General features: G+C 34.2%; 1 protein-coding gene across 2 annotated transcripts; it reads left to right on the top strand.

Moving 5' to 3' along the window:
• The first annotated feature begins 5732 nt into the window (after positions 1 to 5732).
• On the top strand, positions 5733 to 7920 carry LOC139876261 (two-component response regulator ORR9-like). 2 transcript variants are annotated; one of them, XM_071863562.1, is made up of 6 exons: positions 5735 to 5894; positions 6008 to 6070; positions 6167 to 6252; positions 6574 to 6651; positions 6816 to 6886; positions 7488 to 7920. In XM_071863562.1, the coding sequence occupies exons 1-6, from the start codon at positions 5891 to 5893 to the stop codon at positions 7633 to 7635; spliced, it is 450 nt and encodes a 149-aa protein (XP_071719663.1). In that variant the 5' UTR covers positions 5735 to 5890; the 3' UTR covers positions 7636 to 7920. The 2 variants fall into 2 exon arrangements, with proteins under 2 accessions (XP_071719662.1, XP_071719663.1); XM_071863561.1 differs by having other exon boundaries at positions 5733 to 6070.
• The last annotated feature ends 10138 nt before the right edge of the window (positions 7921 to 18058 follow it).

The following is an 18058-nucleotide window of genomic DNA, read 5'->3' on the forward strand; positions in this document are numbered from 1 at the left end:
ATTCGTTGGGTTAATTCCCGCACCCGCTTTGAAACTCGAGGGACCGAGATTGCCAAATGGGCAAACTAGTTGACTAGGTCAACTAGTCAACCCACTTACCACATCCATTCATTTCATCTCCACCTCCCACCTTCATCCTCCTCTTTCTCTCTACTTCCCATTTTTGAACTCAAAACCCTCAAACATAAAATCATCATCTAAATCCGATTGGAGAAGCAAACATCAAAACAAATTACATTTTCGTGATCCTCTCTTCATCCTCTACATTTTGATACCAATATCATCAAGTTTGGGTAACATTTCTAAAACTCTAGATTTCTCTAAATTCGTGTTTTTGACTTGAAATGGTGTTAGTTAGTGTCTATGGCTCATTGTGATGTCGTGTGTGTAATTTATATGCTCGATCTCGTTGTTTTAGTGTAACTAGCATGAACTTGAATTTTGGTGCGTTGTTCTTGAATTTAGGATGATCATATGTTGTTAGATGTTAAAAGTTGATGTTTTAATTGTGTTACTAGCATCACTAGCTTCAATTTGATGTGTAGGTTGCCTTAGAAAACTTCATGAACTTGATTATTGATTTTGGTGAATTTGGGTTAGGGTTTGATGAACTTGAAATGGACTTTTGATGCATTGAATGCCATGGATTATTATTGGTAAGTGTTTAGTTGGATTGTATGCTTGATTACCTTCGAAACGGCATATCATTCACGTAAATTGGTTGCCCGAATCATTGAATTGCATTTATGAACTTGTATGCGGTTAATGTTAAGCATTAGATACGGTTTTGGTTGTTGTAATAGGTAGATTAATTGATGAGATGTGTTTATTAGTTTTCCTCGTCAAATTACCTTCCCCAACGGTATAAGATACTTGTCTTGATTGTTTGCGGATCATTAATGGTGATTTTGATATGAGTTTGTTTGGTTTTGATTGAGTAAATGCGTTTAGTTATTCTCCTTGTCAAATTACCTCTCTAATGATATATGATATGCGTTTTAAGTGTTTTCGGTGCATGAGATGTGTTAAATTGTATTTTGGTTCGTGACTTGGACCATTTTTCTGCAAACTGCATGTTTCCCAAATATTGCGCGCCGCGCATATACCCGCGCGCCGCGCAGAATTAGAAATCCCAGATGTTTGCCTTCGTGGTTAAGTTCTGACCAGGATTTACACTTGGGTGCGCGCCGCGCAACCCATAGCGCGCCGCGCATACTGCCCAGCTCATTTTGTCTTTGTTTTTCATGTCACAAAAATGTTTCCCGCTTTACTATAACCCCGTTTACCATGAAACTTGACTATTATGCTCGTATATGACTTCTCATCATGAGAAAATTGTCGGACACCCGACCCGACCCCGTTGACTTTGACTTTGACCAAGTTTGACTTTTAGTCAAACTTAACCAAACGATTATACAATCGTTCTAACATGCTTAACTACTTGTGTCGTGCATGAAACTTGACAAATTGATCCACGTGCTATATTAATCGAGTCGTAACGAGCCATAGGACTAATTGAACATCTTTGACCCTTCGTGACTATCGTTATTGATACAACCTATTTGTTTAGGTCAAGACTAGCATTGTTTCTTGCACGTTTACTTGTCGAAGTACTTTGTGGTTCGTGCATACAAGGTGAGATCATAGTCCCACTTTTTACTCTTTTGAACTTACTTTTGGGATGAGAAAACATAAACGATTCTTTTGAACTAAGTGAACACAAGAACGGGAAAACAAACATTCTACATACGAGTTTAGAACGAAAATCCTCAATCCGATTATCATTAGTTACATCAGATGGTGTAAGCGAGAACTTATGTTATATGGCCATATGGGTTTGACAACCCTCATCTTTGACGGTTCGCTACCGTTTACGGATGAAATATATTTTCGAGAATCAGTGTTTGTTCTAGCACTATTGATGGGGTATTCAACGGACGGAATGTTAAGTTTTGATAATTGGGTGCTCGTGAATATTAACTTTTAGAATGTGTTACTATTATTTCAACTTTGCAAACCTTGTGGTTCGACTTACTTACTTTTAATCACTTACTTACTTAAACCTATGATTTCACCAACGTTTTCGTTGACAGATTTCTATGTTTTTCTCAGGTCTTGCACGATATGTGATACATGCTTCCGCTCATTATTTGATACTTGCATTGGATGTCGAGTATACATGCATTTCATGGAGCGTCTTATGACTTTACTTTAAACCGTGTCGCCTAGATTTCATTTGTACTTATAACCTTGTAACTTAACTTTTGGTTGAACAATCCTTTTAAACTTTGGAAACAATCTTTATGTTGAAATGAAGGCGACATATTTTGGTCAAACGTTGTCATAAAGACTTCTGACCAGGCAATGGGACCTACGTAGACGACGCCGTCACTTGACGATTTGTCGGGGTCGCTACAGGTTCAAGCCCCGTCTTTGGCATATTTTTTGTGAAGGGCTTCTAAGGTAGTTTTTCATCTTTATTATTATTATTATTATTATTATTATTATTATTATTATTATTATTATTATTATTATTATTATTATTATTATTATTATTATTATTATTATTATTTATTGTTATTATTATTATTGTTACTATTAGTCATTGTTATTATTACTAGTATTAAAGTTATTATTATTATTATTACTAATAAAAGTATTAGTTACCATTTATTATTATTTTCATTAATATTAGTATTGGTATCATTTTATAATATTAGTATTATTGATCTATTTATAATTAATACTATCATTATTATCATTACTATTATTATAAGTAATATTATTAATTAGTATTAATATGATTATCATTATTAAGTATTGTTACCAAAAATTTTAATTTTAATTATTGTTATTATTAAACTTTTCATTTTTATTAAAACTGTTATCATTATTATTATTGTTACAAGTCTTAATATTATTAATAACATTTATCATTAATGAAATCATAAACACTATTATCGTTATTATTAATATTGAGTATTATTATTATCTTTACAAATATTATTTTAAGTATTATTATAATTACTATTTTTACAAACAAATGATATATATACATATATTTACACATAACATAATAAAATTTATATTCTTAACCATTTAGAATATATAAAATGAATATACGAAACTTATATGTTACTAATATAAAAGTGGCATAACTAATGAAAATATATATATATAAACTTATTCGATTACGAGTATATGTGTTAATATATATACTTGATATAGGTTCGTGAATCCGAGGACAACCCTACACTTGTTCAGTGCCATCATACTCGTAAAATACGAAATACAGTATCGTGAGTTTTCATAGCTCCCTTTTTATATATATTTTTGGGCTGAGAATACATGCGCAACTTTTATAAATGTTTTACATTTAGACACAAGTACTCAAACTTTTATGCTATATACATGCTTTGTCATGCTAAATCCCTGCCGTAATATCGTTAATTGCTGATGTATAAGATGCAAACTTAGTTATTGTGAGTAGCGCTACTGAGAGTGACGTCTCTAGTCAGTTGACCGTTGGTATTTGACTACATAATAATGATTCAACGACACGAATAACAAGTGTCACGGGGTAACTTTTGTTTAGTCGCGATATTACAAACTCGGCATTACTTTTAGATTGGTATTTCTATATCAATCAACACTTTATATTGATATTTCTATGTCAACTTATTAAATCTTGTGGTCTAACACTATTATTGAAATCATATTTATGATAAACCTATGAACTCACCAACCTTTTGGTTGACACTTTTTAGCATGTTTATTCTCAGGTCTTACATAATGCTTCCGCTGTGTATTTGCTAATTGAAAGCAACAATTCAACGAGTCATTCATGGATAATTTAAAGGACTTGCATTTGCTAATTTGATGGTGATTGCTTGCTATGCTTGGAGTCTTCATTACATATCATATCAATTAAAGACATTTAATGCGTTGTTTATTAAATACAATGTAATCTATTTATCTTCCGCTGCAAAACTCAATAAAACGTCTCATATAGAGTCGTTCTCGTTTGTACAACTGTGATTTGATATAATTAGTCACAAATACCCCAGGCCCTATTTGGGGGTGTGACAATTTGAGTTATCTAAACTTCGACAATCCTACTTCAGGTGACCTTTCTTGCCACAATTGTAGCATGTATATGTCTTCTTCTTTTTAGACTTCGGTTTACCATGATTGTGACTCCCACTTGGGCCACGTTCCGTTGATCTCCCTCCTGACACCAATAAGGCCTCCACTTGTCGTGAACCGACCTGTTTGTCCTCCTTGTTATTGCGTCGATTTTCTTCTTCTAGAATAGCAGCCGCAACTTCATCATAGAGTAGATACTCCGAGAGAACATTATTGGTTAAGTTAATAATGAGTTGATCATACGAATCAGGTAGACTCTGAAGTAAAAGTTCAGCACGTTCTTTTGGCTCTATATTGCAGCTTAATGAAGCGAGTTGAGAAAATAGAGTATTCAAAGAATTAATGTGCTTATTAACTGAAGTAGATTCATTCATGCGTAGCGCATAAAGTTTTCTCTTAAGAAATATCTTGTTGTGAAGTGATTTGGTCTCGTACAATTTTACGAGGTGATCCCAAATCTCTTTCGCCGTCTTCTTTTCTTCAATGCTAGACAAAACGCCATCTGCTAGTGCCAGATGAAGATTTGCGATAGCCTGGCCGTCCATCTCTTCTCATTTTTCATCAGTGACTTCGGCAGAACGTCCACTGATGGCTGCCAAACACTTATCCTTTCTCAGGATAGCTTTCATCTTTAGTTTCCATAACGAGAAGTTACTCCCGTTGAACTTTTCAATTTCAAATTTCGTAGACATTGCTATAATCACAATCTTCTTTTCGACAATACTATTTTTCTGAGAAATAGTACGCGGGAACTTTTATCGAGTGAAATTAATCTTACTTATTTTCTGATGTGGACGATCCACTCCCATGACAACCACAGAGCATACGATAAGTAAATTAATACACACTGGATATTAGAACCTTAGCTCTTGATACCACTTGTTGTGAAAAGCGACACCGAATTATAGCAAACCGCTAGTAATAATTGAAATAACGACAATAATAGGACACCGAGATTTAACGTGAAAAACCCCAATAGGGTAAAAACCACGGGAAAGGAAAGAAACGTTTCACTAAAATGAGTAATAGGAATTACACTTCTCTCTAATTACAAGGATAAGTACCAAGTTTTATATCTCTTGTAATTAGGAGATTTATTACTCACTAATTCTCTATTAAACCACTAGAACACACGAAGGAAGAATGTGTTGGGATGCATTTTGAAGCTTATATCACCCTGTATTTATAGCAAAATGGAATGGCATCATGGTAAATATTTTGTAGACAACTTGGTTAGTGAGATATGAAGATTCACAAAGTCTTCAAATATTTCGGCTAGATTGTAAAACATGGCAGGTGATTTAGCCAGCCATCTACCAACCAATTTATTATTCAATTATCCATCAACCAATTTATTATTTCAATAGCACTAAGTCTACATTCTACAAAATTTAAAGAAACAATAAAAGAAAAATTAATAGTATTACTTTCATTTGATTATAAGTGTCTACATAACTTTTACACATAGTTTTAAAAATTCTCATTAATTTTATTTTTCTCTTCTTTTAAAAATAACTCTTTCTAATTAAGTAAAAAATATAAATATAAAGTTGACAACTTATATCATCAAATATCCTAAAATTGAGACGCAAAGAGTAGCAAATAATTTAAAAAATATACAGTAATATACATATTGGGAACTTCTTGGCTAACTGAAAGATCCTAAATGATTCGGAAAATCATATCTGGTCGGATCTTATTTTCCAAAGTGTCAAAATCTTGAAATCCCACCTCTAAAAATTAAATGGGTCCTCTTAAAACCACAATTTTCCAATTTTTCATTCTCAAAAGACTTTTGATTTCAAATTCAAAATGGGTGTTATTGTAGAACCAGTCCCTCATCCTCTTCATGTTCTTGCAGTTGATGACAGTAATCTTGACAGAAAATTGATTGAAAGATTGCTAAAGACTTTTTCTTATCATGGTACAAATACTATCCATTTATTATTATTATTATCGATTACTGATTTATGATGTGAAATGAAAAAAGGGTTTGATTAAAAGCATTTGTATTTGTTAGTTACTGCTGTGGATTCTGGAAGTAAGGCTTTGGAGTTTTTGGGTCTGCAAGATGTTGACAAATTCTCTTCTTTTTCTCCTAACCCAGTATGAATCTTTCCTTTAATAGTAGTATCTGTTTTTATTTATTTGATATCCTACTGTTAACCAATAACAAGTCAATGTTTGACTTCAGTGATCATATGACAATTTTGAATCTTATAAAATTTAAAAGAAGTATTAATTGTGTTTGGGTGAACTTATTGATTTAGATCTCCCAAAATTGTTTATCTGTTTTGAGTTTGTAATAGATTAAGTTTGACTGCCAAAAGTCAAATTCAAAACTTCTCTATATTTAAACTGTAATTTGGTTGGGTAGAGGCATGTTGATCCTTATACTGAATTTATTTTGTTCTTGAATTAATTCAGGAAGTTGAGGTGAATTTGATTATTACGGATTATTGTATGCCTGGTATGACTGGTTATGAGTTACTAAGAAAGATCAAGGTGAGATTTGGTCTTATTTAGCTAATTATTTTATTAAAATATCGTTTCATTTTCGAGTATGGTTATTTTAGATCTTGGTTCATCTGTTCTCGAATTAAGGTTGCACCAATGTACGCCTCGGTCTCTGAAATATGTACCAACCTTAAATGTTGTGTTGCTTTCAGGAATCAACGTCGCTAAAAGATATACCAGTTGTGATCATGTCTTCCGACAATATCCCAACAAGGATAAATAGGTGAGTCAAAATTTACATATCACATCAACATTTTACCGTTACCGATAGCGGTGTTCATAGGTTCGGTTTTTGATTTTCTCTGTTTATTTGGTTCGGTTTGGTAAATTTTGGAGGTGAAACCGAAACCGAATTCAAAACGAAACCGAACCGAAAACAATTTCGAATTCTCGTCGGTTCGGGTTAAAGCTGAAAAAACCTGAAAAATCATAATCTGACCAAAATAATCATAACAAATCGATTATAATTCGACTTTTCAATTTAAGGTCGATTATTCGTCAATATATATTGATATTAATAATTTAATATATTATTTATTGAATTCGGCTTTTGCTTAAACCGATTTCGAAAAAGTAAAACCCAACCGAAAATCAAATTTAAAATTTGAAACCTAACCGAAAACTGAATTAAAATTCAGTTTGTTTTTTTTGGTTTTCATACGGTTTGGTTTTCAGATTAATGGTTTGAAACCAAGCATTGAACACCTACTGATTACCATTTTAAGAATCTCGTATACTATTTGAAAATTCGGGTAACTTTTCATAGAAGCTATGAAAAGTTAATAACGAAATTACAAGTTGAATAAAGTCATTTTTTTTATCAGATGCTTAGAAGAAGGAGCAAAGGAGTATTTCCTCAAACCAGTGAGATTGTCCGATGTTGACAAGTTAAAACCGTATCTGTCAAACAACAAAAGGGCTTCGACCGATGAGGAAGAATTTGTTTTAAACGACAAATCTAGAGCAAGATGATGTGTAAGCATGGTGCGAGAATAAAGAAGTAAAACAGATTTTTTTTAAGGATCAATCTTGCTAACGTTGTTATGTGAGGTTTTTCTATTTCTATAATATATATATCACGAAGAAATTGGTAATACTCAGTCATTTGTTCTGCAAATTGTCTATTTGTTATTGGTTTGTTTTGTTTGGTTGTACTCGTCTATTCTGTGTCGTATATATATATATGGTTGCCGGCGCATAATAATTTCAAGCTCAGTTCATTGTTTTCAGATCAAAAAAATTGCTGTTTCGTTTTAATTGCCTTAGAATATAAATATTGCAGGCTATTTATGCTGCTGCAATTTGTTAGTAGCTGTTATTTGCTGCATTTGAATGTCAATCTAATGGACAGCAAAAGAGTTGAATATTCTGGGTTATCTTTTGCTCATTGAAGTTCATTTAAAGATAAATAAAATCTGCATAGTTATGTTTTTGACTGGCCTAGTTATGTTCAAAATCTGGAATTTGCAGTATATGCTTGTTAGAGGCTTAGAGCTAAACGATTTGGACCTGGAAATTTAAATTCTCACTCTTGAAATAGCTAACAGTACATTCACATAATCAATATGGCTTAAACTTGATGGTTGGTGGCTTATGTCAAGTATGTTTTCTCTGGTTGGTGGCTTATGTCAAGTATGTTTTCTCTCCTGCATTTTTTGATCACAGATTAATCTCGAATATAGATGCGCTGATCAGGAAAAAAAAAAACAACAACTGAAAACCGGTTCTGACAAGAACCGGATCCGGTTCCTGGATCCGAACCGATTCTAACGGTCGAGTGCAACCGGTTTTTTCCGTATAAAAACCGGATTTTTGGAACTGGTTTAGTGGACAGCAATTTAGAAAAAAGATCCATTACTAGCCCTTCTTTTGCAGATTTTTGAACATTTTTGGACCATTTTACCCCCCACAAGTGTAGTATAAATAGATGGTATTTGTTTGATTTGAAAACACGCCACCTCTTTCTCTCAAATATCTCTAAATACTCTCTAATTATACTATAATTACTCTGAACTCTACTTACTAATCCTATAAGAGATAATTCACAAGTTTTTGCTTCCGGTTCCGCTTCCCTTGGAACATCTCCAATGCGTTACATTGATAACGATGTTCACCACATTAAACCAACTAATTGAAAAGGTGACGGTTGCTCTAATTTCGACTTGCGCATAATGAACGATAATCAAGAAAGAGCTCGATGTAGCCTTGTAGGAGATGTCTGAAGTTCCTTTCAAGTTCGGGTAACTCTTCGTTAAGAAAAACATCTTGAACGAACATGTAAAGGAACCGTTGAACAAGGTCCGACACAACCTCCACTTGGTCCAGATGGTTCGGTTTCTTTATACAATCCTGAAGCCCTTTGGAAAGATTTTACAAGGTTTCTCATTCAACAAGGGCTTCTTTTCAACCACTGCGACAATCAAAGCTTATGGAGATGATTCAGAATCGATACAACCGCGATATAACAATGTAAGTCGTACTACTCTAAGACGTGACACTTTTAATATATCGAAAAAGCTAAACATTATATAATTGAAGTTTTTCGACATATAAATATAATGTCTCTATAATTTGTGATGTTTGGACCGCACTTTAAGTAGGAGAGTTGGGTGAATGGTATGGTAGTATATCCTTGTTGGCGATTCTTCGAAGGTAGTAAGATTATAATTGTACATAAGTGTATGAGTTGAATGTGAGTAATTGAGAGTGTGTAAGAACATGATTCTTCCACAGATTGTGCATTCCTATTTATAGAGGAAAATGACTCGTTCTAGGGTTTTGACCAACTCTCAGTGCTCTATAATCGATTTCCAAAGCAATCATAGAAATATTTAGTTGACTTTCTATTTCTGTTTACTGAGCTAAGAAAGTAAAATTGTTTACTTTCTTTTTAGTCCTTTGAGTGGTAAACATTAGTGGAGTTTTCTCGCTTAGTAGCATAGCTTAGACCGATGTATTTCATGACTTAGTTTTATACATTTGGTCTTGGTAAATGTTGTAGTGACCCGAACTTTTCCATGTTTATATATATTAATTGAGATTGATATTTACATGATTAAATGTTTTCAACATGTTAAGCAATCAAACTTTTTATGACTTGATTAATTGAAATATGTTTCATATAGACAATTGACCACCCAAGTTGACCGGTGATTCACGAACGTTAAAACTTGTAAAAACTATATGATGACATATTTATGGATATATATATATATATAGTTAACATGATACTATGATAAGTAAACATATCATTAAGTATATTAACAATGAACTACATATGTAAAAACAAGACTACTAACTTAATGATTTTTAAACGAGACATATATGTAACGATTATCATTGTAAAGACATTTAATGTATATATATCATATTAAGAGATATTCATACATGATAATATCATGATAATATAATAATTTAAAATCTCATTTGATATTATAAACATTGGGTTAACAACATTTAACAAGATCGTTAACCTAAAGGTTTCAAAACAACACTTACATGTAACGACTAACGATGACTTAACGACTCAGTTAAAATGTATATACATGTAGTGTTTTAATATGTATTTATACACTTTTGAAAGACTTCAATACACTTATCAAAATACTTCTACTTAACAAAAATGCTTACAATTACATCCTCGTTCAGTTTCATCAACAATTCTACTCGTATGCACCCGTATTCATACTCGTACAATACACAGCTTTTAGATGTATGTACTATTGGTATATACACTCCAATGATCAGCTCTTAGCAGCCCATGTGAGTCACCTAACACATGTGGGAACCATCATTTGGCAACTAGCATGAAATATCTCATAAAATTACAAAAATATGAGTAATCATTCATGACTTATTTACATGAAAACAAAATTACATATCCTTTATATCTAATCCATACACCAACGACCAAAAACACCTACAAACACTTTCATTCTTCAATTTTCTTCATCTAATTGATCTCTCTCAAGTTCTATCTTCAAGTTCTAAGTGTTCTTCATATATTCTACAAGTTCTAGTTACATAAAATCAAGAATACTTTCAAGTTTGCTAGCTCACTTCCAATCTTGTAAGGTGATCATCCAACCTCAAGAAATCTTTGTTTCTTACAGTAGGTTATCATTCTAATACAAGGTAATAATCATATTCAAACTTTGGTTCAATTTCTATAACTATAACAATCTTATTTCAAGTGATGATCTTACTTGAACTTGTTTTCGTGTCATGATTCTGCTTCAAGAACTTCGAGCCATCCAAGGATCCGTTGAAGCTAGATCCATTTTTATCTTTTCCAGTAGGTTTATCCAAGGAACTTAAGGTAGTAATGATGTTCATAACATCATTCGATTCATACATATAAAGCTATCTTATTCGAAGGTTTAAACTTGTAATCACTAGAACATAGTTTAGTTAATTCTAAACTTGTTCGCAAATAAAAGTTAATCCTTCTAAATTGACTTTTAAAATCAACTAAACACATGTTCTATATCTATATGATATGCTAACTTAATGATTTAAAACCTGGAAACACGAAAAACACCGTAAAACCGGATTTACGCCGTCGTAGTAACACCGCGGGCTGTTTTGGGTTAGTTAATTAAAAACTATGATAAACTTTGATTTAAAAGTTGTTATTCTGAGAAAATGATTATTATTATGAACATGAAACTATATCCAAAAATTATGGTTAAACTCAAAGTGGAAGTATGTTTTCTAAAATGGTCATCTAGACGTCGTTCTTTCGACAGAAATGACTACCTTTACAAAAACGACTTGTAACTTATTTTTCTGACTATAAACCTATACTTTTTCTGTTTAGATTCATAAAATAGAGTTCAATATGAAACCATAGCAATTTGATTCACTCAAAACGGATTTAAAATGAAGAAGTTATGGGTAAAACAAGATTAGATAATTTTTCTCATTTTACCTACGTGAAAATTGGTAACAAATCTATTCCAACCATAACTTAATCAACTTGTATTGTATATTATGTAATCTTGAGATACCATAGACACGTATACAATGTTTCGACCTATCATGTCGACACATCTATATATATTTCGGAACAACCATAGACACTCTATATGTGAATGTTGGAGTTAGCTATACAGGGTTGAGGTTGATTCCAAAATATATATAGTTTGAGTTGTGATCAATACTGAGATACGTATACACTGGGTCGTGGATTGATTCAAGATAATATTTATCGATTTATTTCTGTACATCTAACTGTGGACAACTAGTTGTAGGTTACTAACGAGGACAGCTGACTTAATAAACTTAAAACATCAAAATATATTAAAAGTGTTGTAAATATATTTTGAACATACTTTGATATATATGTATATATTGTTATAGGTTCGTGAATCAACCAGTGGCCAAGTCTTACTTCCCGACGAAGTAAAAATCTGTGAAAGTGAGTTATAGTCCCACTTTTAAAATCTAATATTTTTGGGATGAGAATACATGCAGGTTTTATAAATGATTTACAAAATAGACACAAGTACGTGAAACTACATTCTATGGTTGAATTATCGAAATCGAATATGCCCCTTTTTATTAAGTCTGGTAATCTAAGAATTAGGGAACAGACACCCTAATTGACGCGAATCCTAAAGATAGATCTATTGGGCCTAACAAACCCCATCCAAAGTACCGGATGCTTTAGTACTTCGAAATTTATATCATATCCGAAGGGTGTCCCGGAATGATGGGGATATTATTATATATGCATCTTGTTAATGTCGGTTACCAGGTGTTCACCATATGAATGATTTTTATCTCTATGTATGGGATGTGTATTGAAATATGAAATCTTGTGGTCTATTGTTACGATTTGATATATATAGGTTAAACCTATAACTCACCAACATTTTTGTTGACGTTTAAAGCATGTTTATTCTCAGGTGAATATTAAGAGCTTCCGCTGTTGCATACTAAAATAAGGACAAGATTTGGAGTCCATGTTTGTATGATATTGTGTAAAAACTGCATTCAAGAAACTGATTTCGATGTAACATATTTGTATTGTAAACCATTATGTAATGGTCGTGTGTAAACAGGATATTTTAGATTATCATTATTTGATAATCTACGTAAAGCTTTTTAAACCTTCATTTATAAAATAAAGGTTATGGTTTGTTTTAAAAATGAATGCAGTCTTTGAAAAATGTCTCATATAGAGGTCAAAACCTCGCAACGAAATCAATTAATATGGAACGTTTTTAATCAATAAGAACGGGACATTTCAGTTGGTATCCGAGCGTTGGTCTTAGAGAACCAGAATTTTGCATTAGTGTGTCTTATCGAGTTTGTTAGGATGCATTAGTGAGTCTGGACTTCGACCGTGTTTACTTGAAAAATGATTGCTTAACAAATTTTGTTGGAAACTATATATTTTTAACATGTGAATATTATGTGATATATTAATCTCTTAACGCGTTTGATATTATGTAATAGATGTCTACCTCTAGAACAAGTCCCATTGACTCACCTAATAATAACGAAGAGTCAAATGTAAATTGGAATGATTCGTGGACAGATTCACAAGTTCCCGAAGAGGAACCGGAAGAAGAGTCGGAACCGGAAGAAGAATCGGAACCGGATGAAGAAATAGAACCGGTGGGGAAAATAATAAAACGGTTAAGTAAAAGAAAATCATCAACCAACCAACCAAGGTTAATTATGGTCAATGGTGTTTCCGCCAAGGAAGCAAAATATTGGGAGGATTACCAATTCTCCGATGAATCGGATTCCGACGAGAATTCTGATGATGTTATAGAAATTACCCCAACTGAATTTAAAAAGGCAAAAGAAAATAATAAGGGAAAGGGCATAAAAATAGAGAAATCTAATTCCAACCCCGATGAACTTTATATGTATCGTCAACCCCCGAAGTCCTTAAGTTGTAATAATGACCCGGGAACCTCTAAACCTCCAGGTTTTTCTAAACCAATGTGGATAACGACGGCTCGTATTAGGGGAACATCATATATCCCTAGAAACTTGGCAAAACGAACCAAAACCGAAGAAGAAGAAACAAGCGAGTCGGAATAAGATAGTTGTATTCGTGTGGTGTAATATATGTAATATAGTGTTCTTATGCTTTATGATATATGTAAAAATTGCTTGTATTAATAAGTATTTTTTTTATGAATCTAACTCTTGTCTATTTTACAGTATAAAAACACAAAATGGATAGACAACCCAATATTTTAAGAGACCTATCCGGAGACATGATTGATGAAATCTTGTCTAGAGTCGGTCAGAATTCTTCGGCACAACTATTTAAGGCGAGATCAGTTTGTAAGACATTCGAAGAACGTTCCAAGAATGCCTTGGTTTATAAAAGGCTTTCGTTCGAAAGATGGGGGATATCACATTGGAAAATCCATAAGTTACGATGTGTTTACTTTGACGCATATATTGCGGGGAACCCAAATGCTATTTTACGCAATGGGTTAAGAAATTATTTTGACTCAATATATCCGAATATTGGACTTCGTGATTTAGAAAAAGCGGCTAACATGCAACATAAAGAAGCATGTTATGCTTACGGATTAGTAATGTTCGCTTCTCACCAAAGTGAGAACAAGAACATCGGGCTACAACTATTAAACAAAACGTTCCCACAAGTGACGGAGTCGGTAATTGGGGTAAGAAATGAGGTTTTTAGATTGTTACGGGACTGTTGGACATTACGTAACCCTCGTCCCTTTGATGACGTTACAACACGCTGTCTTATCAACGGCCATAACGGTTATGTTCCACAAGACCAAGGATGGGAAGTAATCCTAGTAAAACCAGAATGCATGACTTGTTTCTGGACGTATGAATTACGTGTCTTTATTGCCTTTGCTGAACGACTTGTGTACTAGCTAGAATTATCTTCACAACCATCTTGTATCAAATTTATTGTGTGCTATATTTCATGCTATATGTAAAATAAGCGGTATTGTAAGTTTGTAAAATATTGTGTAAAAGTTTGAACGCGAAATATTATTATAATCAGTTTTTCATATAGAATTGTAGTAGTTGAATTGTATATTAGCTACTAAGTATGAACTTAACGGGTAGGTACTACCCGAATTTAAACTTATAAAACGCTAATATGAAGAAAAAGCTTTTATAAATGAGTTCATATTATGCTACGAAATACTATTAACTACTCTTAATATTCTGTATGATTAACTTGTTCCATTTGACTATTTTGAAGGAAATGGCACCGACTACTCGACACACCGTGAATATGAATGAAGAGGAATTCCGTACTTTTCTAGCTTCAAACATAGCCACAGTACAGGCTGCGCTACATACCAACAATAACCTTGGATCTAGCAGTACAGAAAATTGTGTAGGATGCACCTACAAAGAATTCACTGCCTGCAAACCTTTGGAATTTGATGGAACCGAAGGACCGATCAGATTGAAACGGTGGACCGAGAAGGTCGAATCGGTGTTTGCCATAAGTAAGTGTACTGAAGAGGACAAAGTAAAGTACGCTACGCATACCTTCACAGGTTCTGCGTTAACATGGTGGAATACCTATCTAGAGCAAGTGGGACAAGACGATGCGTACGCACTACCGTGGTCAGCATTCAAGCACTTGATGAACGAGAAGTACCGTCCCAGAACTGAGGTCAATAAGCTCAAGACAGAACTTAGAGGGTTACGAACCCAAGGATTTGATATTACCACGTACGAAAAACGATTCACAGAATTGTGCCTATTGTGTCCGGGAGCATTCGAAGATGAGGAAGAGAAGATCGACGCGTTTGTGAAAGGATTACCGGAAAGAATCCAAGAAGCTATAAGTTCACACGAGCCCGCCTCCATACAACAGGCATGTAGAATGGCACACAAACTAGTGAACCAGATTGAAGAAAGAATTAAAGAACAGACTGCTGAAGAGGCCAATGTGAAGCAAGTCAAAAGAAAGTGGGAGGAAAACGGTGATAAGAATCACCAATACAACAACAACAGTAATTACAACAATAATCGCAACAATTATCCCAACAATCGCAACATCAATCGCAACTACAACAAACGGCCCAACAACAACAACAACAACAACAACAACAACAACAACAACAACAGCAACTACAACAATCATCCCAACAACAATAATAACCGCAACAACAACAACAATCAGAAGCAGCTATGCCAAAGGTGTGAAAAGTATCACTCGGGGTTCTGCACCAAATTTTACAACAAGTGTAAAAGAAATGGTCATAGCGCGGTGAAGTGTGAGGTCTACGGACCAGGGGTTAATAGAACGAAAGGAACAAATGGTGTCGGAACGAGTAATGGCGGATCAAGTAGTGTCGGAGCAAGTTATGCCAATGTAGTTTGTTATAAATGTGGAAAACCGGGCCACATTATTAGAAATTGCCCGAACCAGGAGAACACGAATGGACAAGGCCGCGGAAGAGTTTTCAATATTAATGCGGCAGAGGCACAGGAAGACCCGGAGCTTGTTACGGGTACGTTTCTTATTGACAATAAATCTGCTTACGTTTTATTTGATTCGGGTGCGGATAGAAGCTATACGAGTAGAGATTTTTGTGCTAAATTAAGTTGTCCATTGACGCCTTTGGATAGTAAATTTTTACTCGAATTAGCAAATGGTAAATTAATTTCAGCAGATAATATATGTCGGAATCGAGAAATTAAACTGGTTAGCGAAACATTTAAGATTGATTTGATACCAGTAGAGTTAGGGAGTTTTGATGTGATAATCGGTATGGACTGGTTGAAAGAAGTGAAAGCAGAGATCGTTTGTTACAAAAATGCAATTCGCATTATACGAGAAAAAGGAAAACCCTTAATGGTGTACGGAGAAAAGGGCAACACGAAGCTACATCTTATTAGTAATTTGAAGGCACAAAAACTAATAAGAAAAGGTTGCTATGCTGTTCTAGCACACGTCGAGAAAGTACAAACTGAAGAAAAGAGCATCAATGATGTTCCCATTGCAAAAGAATTTCCCGATGTATTTCCGAAAGAATTACCGGGATTACCCCCACATCGATCCGTTGAATTTCAAATAGATCTTGTACCAGGAGCTACACCAATAGCTCGTGCTCCTTACAGACTCACACCTAGCGAGATGAAAGAACTGCAAAGCCAATTACAAGAACTTTTAGAGCGTGGTTTCATTCGACCAAGCACATCACCGTGGGGAGCTCCTGTTTTGTTTGTCAAGAAGAAAGATGGTACATTCAGGTTGTGTATCGACTACCGAGAGTTGAACAAACTTACCATCAAGAACCGCTACCCACTACCGAGAATCGACGACTTATTTGATCAACTACAAGGCTCGTCTGTTTATTCAAAGATTGACTTACGTTCCGGGTATCATCAATTGCGGGTGAAAGAAGATGATATTCCAAAGACTGCTTTCAGAACACGTTACGGTCATTACGAGTTTATGGTCATGCCGTTTGGTTTAACTAATGCACCAACTGTGTTCATGGACCTTATGAACCGAGTGTGTGGACCATACCTTGACAAGTTTGTCATTGTTTTCATTGATGACATACTTATTTACTCAAAGAATGACCAAGAACACGGTGAACATTTGAGAAAGGTGTTAGAAGTATTGAGGAAGGAAGAATTGTACGCTAAGTTTTCAAAGTGTGCATTTTGGTTGGAAGAAGTTCAATTCCTCGGTCACATAGTGAACAAAGAAAGTATTAAGGTGGATCCGGCAAAGATAGAAACTGTTGAAAAGTGGGAAACCCCGAAAACTCCGAAACACATACGCCAATTTTTAGGACTAGCTGGTTACTACAGAAGGTTCATCCAAGACTTTTCCAGAATAGCAAAACCCTTGACTGCATTAACGCATAAAGGGAAGAAATTTGAATGGAAGGATGAACAAGAGAAAGCGTTTCAGTTATTGAAGAAAAAGCTAACTACGGCACCTATATTGTCATTGCCTGAAGGGAATGATGATTTTGTGATTTATTGTGACGCATCAAAGCAAGGTCTCGGTTGTGTATTAATGCAACGAACGAAGGTGATTGCTTATGCGTCTAGACAACTGAAGATTCACGAGCAAAATTATACGACGCATGATTTGGAATTAGGCGCGGTTGTTTTTGCATTAAAGACTTGGAGGCACTACTTATATGGGGTCAAAAGTGTTATATATACCGACCACAAAAGTCTTCAACACATATTTAATCAGAAACAACTGAATATGAGGCAGCGTAGGTGGATTGAATTATTGAATGATTACGACTTTGAGATTCGTTACCACCCGGGGAAGGCAAATGTGGTAGCCGATGCCTTGAGCAGGAAGGACAGAGAACCCATTCGAGTAAAATCTATGAATATAATGATTCATAATAACCTTACTACTCAAATAAAGGAGGCGCAACAAGGAGTT

Source organism: Rutidosis leptorrhynchoides, chromosome 11 (genome assembly GCF_046630445.1).
Source record: "Rutidosis leptorrhynchoides isolate AG116_Rl617_1_P2 chromosome 11, CSIRO_AGI_Rlap_v1, whole genome shotgun sequence".
Classification (NCBI taxonomy): domain Eukaryota; kingdom Viridiplantae; phylum Streptophyta; class Magnoliopsida; order Asterales; family Asteraceae; genus Rutidosis; species Rutidosis leptorrhynchoides.